Source organism: Taudactylus pleione, unplaced genomic scaffold, assembly GCF_031769625.1.
Source record: "Taudactylus pleione unplaced genomic scaffold, aTauple2 ptg001607l, whole genome shotgun sequence".
In the NCBI taxonomy this organism is placed as follows: Eukaryota; Metazoa; Chordata; class Amphibia; order Anura; family Myobatrachidae; genus Taudactylus; species Taudactylus pleione.
The window spans coordinates 2,595,069-2,604,180 of record NW_028286004.1 but is presented as its reverse complement, the minus strand read 5'-3'; the positions used below and the strand labels follow the sequence as shown (position 1 = coordinate 2,604,180).

General features: G+C 42.3%; 1 protein-coding gene across 4 annotated transcripts in view; it reads right to left on the bottom strand.

The window, feature by feature from the left end:
- Positions 1–266: 266 nt before the first annotated feature.
- LOC148442143 (uncharacterized) overlaps positions 267–9,112 on the bottom strand; it is a 45,730-nt gene continuing 36,884 nt past the window's right edge. For all 4 annotated transcript variants that reach the window (XM_088464201.1, XM_088464205.1, XM_088464202.1 and 1 more), the window contains one exon: positions 267–3,846. In XM_088464201.1, the coding sequence (XP_088320327.1) occupies positions 1,789–3,597 (1,809 nt within the window). In that variant the 5' untranslated portion in view covers positions 3,598–3,846 and the 3' untranslated portion in view covers positions 267–1,788. The remainder of the gene's footprint in view (positions 3,847–9,112) is intronic.

The window sequence follows — 9,112 nt, the reverse complement described above, 5'->3', positions numbered from 1 at the left end:
TCTCAAAAACTGGAGTACGGTAGGCCTTTTTTAAGGGCTGGAGGATGAAAGCTGTCCACCTGTAGAAAAGTATTTCTATCAGTGTTGTTGAATTTGTCAATAAACCTTTTAATATATTCCTTCCTATAAACCTCTAAGATTCACCTGCCTAGAACCTCTAAGACAAAACCCTGCCTAAAACCTCTAAACAGAATGCTAATTGCGTACGCAGTTTAACCGCAAATAAAGACAGGAGTGGAATCTGTGTTTCCAACGCACAAGTATTATTCAGGTAAAAGTACAGTCAGTTACACGCAATCTATACATACACAAGTTAGGCGTAAAAGGAAATAATACAGACCCAAGTACGGTTATACATACGCTGCGCCTCTGGACCCAGAGATAGACTTCTGACTAGATATCCTCAGTTCACCCAAAATTCAGAATGAACTCCCAAACCAGTGTTCGGACACATGTATTTATTCCCCCCCAGACTGAAACAGGACAAAGGGGGAACTTCCTGCTGATCTCATTGGTTCCCAGAGGAGAAGCATATGTAACGACACATTTAACAGGTTGTTTCAAATAGACTTTCCCTGCCTCTAACAGCCGGAGTCTTTCTGGTAACGCCTCCTGTAACATTCCATCAACTAAACATTTTGTTGCTTGTAAGTTCTGCAATCCGTAACTTGAGTTTGCATGATGCGATCTCTCCACCAATAACACCGGGATTCTGTAAAAAGGGGACGCATCAGAACGAAACCAAACACACCTTGCTTATCATGTATAATACCTTAGATATCAAAAACCTCTATTTCTTAGCATTTAAACTAACTTAACCAACTTGAATCATACAGTTTGATGCTAATGGAACCTTGTGTGCGAATATGTAGTGTGTGAGTATTCGGGGTTTGATATAAGGATGCTAGTTATTAATGGGTGAGATTTAAGTGCATAATTTCTCATACACGAAGTGAACATCCAGCAGTGTGGATGGCTGAGGGTTGTAGTTCTACATGCCCTCTGTCAGCAGGCCCCCACCTGTTGTGTGTTCAAAGGAAAACAAAACCTCTTTTGTTCTCACAGACTCTTGTGTGAAGTGCAAATGTATTACCACCTCAAGCTGTGGAATCTGGGGCCATCCTGTCTAGGATTCAGACAAATCCAATTGTGGAGATATTATATTACAATTGCCACAACTATACTTTATCTGCATCCAGGGATTCCCAATTTGTATGTAAAAATACCCATTGTCTCTTCTTATTTACTTTTACTCAGAAAGCTTGTTTTTCCAGTTGCCCTTGGTAGGTTAACAAAAACATTGCCATCTGTTCTTAGCTCCTGAGTTATAACTTGAATTGACGCTGACCACAAAAATGGTATCTTGCGATCCCATTTCCAAAATGGAGTCTTGCGGCCATTCGCAAGATGGCGTCGCCGCGATTAAATTTTAAACTGAACTTGTCTCAGCCAATTATTCAGCTTCGACAGTCCACCCTTTGATAGCAAACAACATGCTATCACAATCTGCTATAAAAATTTATTTTGGGCTTACATTAACATATTATTTAGTGTTATCATGGGATGGCACAAGGTGGTTCTTAATCCATCAACAATGTGTCTCTAGGTGGGGGCATAAAACTACTATTATATGCACACCGCAGATCTTGGGAGATCATGTGACAGATGTGGGGATGCACCAGTCTTATAACAGTAGTTTTGAAGGGGAATTTGAGACTTTACATTGTCTGGGTGTTCTATAAATAACATTTCAATAATATCTTCTATGCATGTCTAAATATTATACATTTAAATGATGGTACTTCCTAGCTCAGGGTTGTAGTGCAGTTCTGTATCTACCTCGGTATACATATTATCATTTCTGACCACCATCATAGTTTCATCCCTTCGTTTCACTCTGTTTTCACATTTTCCACACTTCAACACAATAGGAACACCCCGGATGCATATGCCAATTACTATGATGACAATCAGTATAAGGATCAAGAATTTGACTACGCTGGCGACCACTTCCTGGACCCACTCTCCTAGACCCGAGAACCATTTCACTGGGTTCAGCCATGACACCCATCCTTCTATCTTTTCCCCTGCTTCAGCCACTGATGCGTTATGGTTCTTATGAAATGCCCACTTTAGCTGCAGAATCTCATCCATCTTCTGGTCTATCACCTCCTTAGGGTCGCTGGTATCATTGGTGACATAAGTGCAACACTTTACTCCAAATTGGGTGGCTAACGTTACGCAATACCCTCCAGTAACAGCAGTTAAATAATTCAACACTAGCCTGTGTTGCACTAGTTCTTTCTTGTACGCTTGCAATTCTCTCCCTGTGTACCTGAATGTGTCATCGTACATCTCGGTGATATTATCTATTAATTTAGCAAGTTCCTGGATATATCTAAAATTTAATGTACCCCTAGCAATTCTGGTGGGATCCAGGGCGACTAAAACTTGGAAGCCAGTTGTCTCACTGATTAACTGAGCAGCTTTATGCATATCACCAGGTATCATATTTCTCTTGCCTCTGTGTTCACATTGTGTGTGAAGATATGGTGACGGTGTGTTTTTATGTATTCCCAACATTTCAACATGTGTGAGGGTCATAACTTCTGGGACAACTCTTCCCAGATAACACAAACCTTCGGAACTCGGGGAGAGCCATTTATACGCTTTTCTTCCACATATAAAATATACATTATCAGGGAGAATATAAGGAATTGTATGCATCATTATCATTAAACACATTTCTCTTGCAAACAATCCTATCTCAGGCTCTTCCATCTGGTATATGCAAGTTTCTGGTTGTATTATTTTAGCACAATAACCATCTTGTACTTTACCAATCATTTCTTTGGTGGAACTCAATGTATACCGGTACCTAAAATATTTCCCACTTGATTTAATTGAGTGTAGCAGATCATAGTTTATGGACTCATTATCAGCTCTTTGTGAGAAGGTCATCGTCTGATTATTCCCCGTCACTTCCCAACATCCGGGTTTATTGGGGTTGGTTATGTTTAAACACAAAAGTGATTTATCTACTTGAAATTGATAGAGTTTGAAATGAGGCGGTTTGGATGAGAGGAATTTTCCATCCAATGTTTTCCCCTTTTGTAATTCTAAAATTTCCATGATATTCAGCGGAAATGGCACCAACACTACATTATGCTGTCCTTGTGGCACATGTGAACACACCCAGCAATCGGTTTGATTTAACACTTTGCCTACCATGCTGTGAAAATCCTCTAAAGGATACCCTCCCCAGTATGGGTTATATTTAGGTTGGCACCGTTGAACACAGTTCTCATCAATTAGGGACCCACAAAACTCACAAATACAGGAATCTTCAGACGATAACCCTTCACACCTTCCCCGAGTATCCGGAATGACAGCTCTCTTAACAATAACAGTACTAAGATTGGTCAGACACTCCCTTGATTGGCATTGCACTCCTCCTTTCTCCACTCCATCAGCACTGCCATCAGCTCCTGTTTCCTCAATAGGTCCCCCATCACAGACACTGGGTATTCCCGAACTGACCAGGATGGTGAACACTCTAAAAGAGAATATGAAAATGAACACAGCAGGCCCGTCCATTGTCACAACAAGACCTGCAAATTTCTCTCAGTTCAGGTATCTCACTACAACCTTTTCAATCCTCCCGGAACAAGCTCGCGAGTGACAGATCCACACTATCAGCTTTGTCTCCGACCTGTTTCTCCACCGGTTGATTGACCTTTTTACAGTGAGTGGAATGGACCCAGGTATCTCTCTCGGCCACCTTCAAAGATGTAGTACTAGTCAGCAGCACCTGGTACGGACCTTCCCACCGATCAGTCAAACAACCTGAACGTAAGAAATTTTGGATCATTACATATTCTCCTGGTTCAACATCATGGCAGTTCATTTCAGGCATATCATGGGACAACAATTTCAGTTTCTGCTGCTGTTGCTTTAACTGCTTACTCATTGATATAAGATACTTCACAGTTACCTCGTTGTTACCCTTTAGATCTTCCTGTGGACTTATAATCAAATGAGGTTGTCTACCAAACAATATCTCAAATGGGGACAGATTCAGAGGAAATCTAGGAGTGGTCCTTATACTATGTAGGACCAAAGGTAAAGCTTCTGGCCATCCTAGTCCAGTCTCCGCCATGATTTTACTTAGCTTATTTTTAATAGTCCCGTTCATCCTCTCTACCTTGCCACTATGACAACTCCCATCCATATAGAAAGTCACATCCACATTCTCTAAAGGTGTGTCATGTATGTCAGGTCTAGCAGTAAAGGTCTGATTCAGATATGTCATACAATCGTGGGTGTCATCATGTCTGCTGAACTCACCTCCCGCCAGCAACTCCTCTCCTTCCACTCTTTGTACATCATGTTGTACATATGGCAGGTATGTTGCTGGATTCAGCGTACTGCAACATTTAACTGTAATATTTGCAGGAGCGATTAGGGCTAGTTCCCATTTGGTGAACCTAGCCGAGGAGACGTGTTTGGTTTGAGCTGAGTTCAACAGAGCAGATACAGCATGGGGAGTGTAGACAATCATATCATGGCCCAATACTACGTCCTCACTTTTACTCACCAATAAAGTGGTAGCTGCTACACTTCTCAAACAGGTGGGGAGTGATCTTGCTACCGTGTCCAATTGGGCACTGTAGTATGCTACGGGCCTACTGGCATCACCATGTTTTTGTGTAAGGACACCTGCAGCACAACCATCGGCTTCCGTACAATATAAATCAAAAGGTTTTTCATAATCGGGTATTCCCAATGCAGGAGCTTTTGTCAGGCTATCCTTAAGATTAAGAAAAGTCTGTTCTGATTCCTCAGTGTGTGTGACGCGATCGGGCTTTGAGGAAGAGACTAGTTCCTGTAAAGGCAAGGCCAAAATAGAAAAACCTGGGATCCACATTCGGCAATATCCACACATTCCCAAGAAGGTACGAATTTGCTGTTGATTCTGCGGCAGTGTCATGTTTTGTATGGCCTGGATTCTATCATTTGTGAGATGTCGTAACCCCTGGCTTAGGCAATGTCCCAAATATTTTACTCTGGGCTGGCACGGCTGTAACTTGTCTTTGGCCACTTTGTGTCCTGTTTGCGAGAGATGAAGTAACAAAAGTTTAGTATCATTCACACATGACTTAAATGAGTCAGAACAGAGCAATAAATCATCCACATATTGAATTATCCATTGGCAGGTTGAAAAGCTTGTAAACAGTCATGCAATGCCTGGGAGAAAATACTGGGGCTGTCTATGAAACCTTGGGGAAATCGTGTCCATGTATATTGCACACCTCTGTATGTAAATGCGAATAGGTACTGACAGTCAGGGTGGAGAGGCACAGAGAAGAAAGCAGAACAGAGGTCAATGACAGTGAAATGGGTTGCATTTGGTGGGATCTGCATCAGGATGACAGCTGGATTCGGCACTACAGGGAATTGGCTCTCTACTACCTTATTAACACCTCTAAGGTCTTGCACCAGCCTATAACCCCTCCCACCACTCTTCTTCACTGGAAAGATGGGACTGTTGGCTACACTAGCTGTACGAACTAAAATTCCCTGTTGCAATAATCGCTCGATTATTGGAAACACCCCTAGTTCTACTTCCTGTTTTAGTGGGTACTGGGGAATTTTTGGAGCTTGCCTACCGCTTTTTAAGTGTATCATTACCGGGCTTACGTCTGCCATTAATCCAGTGTCCTGTCCATCTTTTGTCCAAAGGGAATCAGGAATTTGGGACAACATTTCATCTACTTGTGATGGATTTTCTTTTAAAACTGTAGAGTGGTACATTATCCTTTGTGGGGTGTCTAACATATCCCGCACCTCGTATACCATTCTCTCTGGGATATCTAAATATACACCATCAGGGGTGCAATATATGACACATCCCATTTTACATAACAAGTCTCTGCCCAGCAGGTTAGTAGGAGCCGCGGCAGCCAGAAGAAAAGAATGTCTGGTATGCAACGGCCCAATACTAACTTCTGCGGGTCTGGTTAAAGGATAATGTTCCACTTTACCTGTCACACCCATTGTTGGTATTGTCTCGTTGGTCACCTGTAAATTAACGGGAGATTTCATCACTGACTTGGTCGCCCCTGTGTCTACAAGAAAAGGATATTCAGTACCAGCTACATCAACCATCAAGACCGGTTCTTCCCTAGTACTTCCCGTTAACCTGACTATCTGTAGACTACAGGTATGACCTGACCCCTAGCGTTGGCTACCATTCTCCAATAAAGCATTTACGGCTACAATTGGAGCTGGTGCTTGCTGAATATTTGCTGATCTCTGTGCATATCCCTTATGGGGATATCCAGGTTTCACTTGGTGTGGGGTCCATACTCTTTTTACTGTGCTGTTTGTACTTAAGTGTCCTGTTTGTTTGCAATTAAAACATGTACGTGATTCAGGTGAAAGCATGTGTTGTTGTGAAGTTTGAGCAGAGGGCAAAGGTGGTGGATATGGGTAAGGATAGGGAGGGTAAGGGTATTGTGGGGGAAAAGAAGTGGGTGGATATCCTGGGACCTGTGGTTGCATTCGGCTAGTGGGATAGAGTAGTGTTTGTTGTTGAGTGGGGTTAGTGAGAGCAACTTGTTCTGGCATGAGTGTGTGTGCAAGTACAAGCGTGTCTGTTGGCTGTAATGTTAACGTCATTCTCTCCAGAGCTTGTATACTGACATCCATTAATTTTTCGCTCTGGGTCTCCCTATTTTTTGAGATGTTTTTGTCATGTTCTATGGCAGACTCTATGAGGTTATCTATTGTAAGGCCCCGCCAGCCAGGCTGTGAGGTCTGAACCCGAGTTTTTAAATTCTCTTTTAACCCATCCATTAATATCGTGACTATCATTCCCCTGTGGTGAATGCTATCTTTAATCTCTTCTATCCCAGTGTACTGGGTGATAGCCTGCAGAGCCCTGTCGCAATATTCTTCTGCAGTTTCACTCTCTTTTTGTTTGATTGTGAAGATTTTGTTCCAGTTAACTACTACTGGAAAATATACACCCAATTGAGTCACAATGCGGGAAATGTTACCTTGGTTTACTTGGTCTGTTAAGGGAACGTCGCCATCCAATACACAGTCCGTGATAAATTTTGTCACGTCGGTATTGTGTGGCAGGCAGGCCCATAACACCACACGCCAATCTTTATTAGTGGGCTCATGAGAACTACCCAAATTTCTCAAAAATCTTTGACATTTGGCTAGTTCCTTTTTGGGATTGGGGAAATCAATTATGATGGAATTCAGTTCTGCTCTTGTCCATGGACAATGCATTACTACTTCCCTTGTGGGCACTACACTGTTTGCATCTGCATTTCCATTCAGAACAGTTATTGTCCGAATGGGATGCAGACCGGCAGCATTGCTACCTCTGACCTGGTTACCTGGCTGGGGGTTTAATCTGCTGCTGCTACGTATGGTATTAACAACTTCCTCAATGGGTGCCGAGTGTATTAACATTTCCCTTGCTGTTACCGATGGAGATGGCGGCACCACCCGATTGTGGTGATGCAGCATCTATCATTTGTACAGCATGGGAAATAGCAGACATTACAATAGGCTCATCTTCTACATCATAAACATTTTCTTTATGGTTACTTAAGAGGGGGTACAAATTACTTGATACATTTTTATTGGTATTTTTGGTAACTGTACTTGCACCTCCATCCACATAAGGTGGGGGAGGTGAGCGTGAACTGCTGGTAATACTCTCCGCGACGCTACTTTGCCGCCCGTGCGCGCCAATTTGCGGCTCGCCCATATTGCAACTCAGCGTCGCGGATGTATTTTCTGGCAATGCGTTCGCAACGCTAGTTTGCGTCGTTTGCACATTTTTAAGCCAAGCATCCCCTTCATGCTGCCATATTTTTAAACATTCAAAATACTTAATCTTTTTCTCTCGGGATCGCACCATACTGATGTGATCCTGGACATTATCTAACACATTTTTGTCAAAACTACCAATTCTGGGAAACGGTCTAACACTCTTTCTCATCATATTAAACCATATATCACAATACCTTATTGCATAAGTACCGTACTTAGTGTGCGTTTGCGTGGCTCCCATTTTGAGACAACTCCTACGCTTTTCAATAAAAATGTAAACTGGTGAAAGACAATCAAGATACTTTCACTTACCTGTGAACGATTTAAGTCGGCGGCGCCCACACACCTGGATAAGATTTCGTAAGGCCACTTCCACACCTAGATAAGTTTTGAAACAGGCAACTTCCAGACCCGCATAAGCTTTAGTAAGGTAACTTCCAAACCTATGAGAGTTTGTATGTCGGCCACTCTCATGCACCTCTATACAACAAAGACAACATGTACACCTGCTACTGTGTTTAGAACGGTAAATCAGCTTACCAAGCGACTAGGCTAACCCTTGCACCTAGCCCTTAAGGATCATATGGTACCCTTAACTTTAGGGAATAAATTACCCCTACCAACAATACACACACTGTTACACACTTTTTCTCTACGCAGAAAATAAACATTTAACCCAGATATTGGTAGATAGAAAAAAATGTAAACCTCAATGGCTTTGTTCAAACACGTGGCAGCAGAACCGGAAGTGCGTATATGCTATTGTGCGATCGTCCGCATACACAATTATGCGACTACCACACAAGCATATAATTACTTTTTTTTTTTAACTGCGTACGCAAAAATGCATTTTAGCTGCGTATGCAAATACTGCAGCACCCCTCTAAACACAAGGTTCTATCAACAGAGGAAAAACAAACTTTTTTTTTTTCCTCTGTTGTCCCTGGATTCTAATCAGTGCTTCCTCTACACAATAACCGGCAGTACGCTCTCAGCAACACTGTGGTAATGAAAGACTAATGCGTCTCCCAAAAGGCGCCTCCACCCTTTTGCTGAGAGAGGACTGACCAAGTGTTATCGTGTATCAGATAGTGTGATAAACCGATGAGCCCCCACTGTTGAATTTGTCAATAAACCTTTTAATATATTCCTTCCTATAAACCTCTAAGATTCACCTGCCTAGAACCTCTAAGACAAAACCCTGCCTAAAACCTCTAAACAGAACGCTAATTGCGTACGCAGTTTAACCGCAAATAAA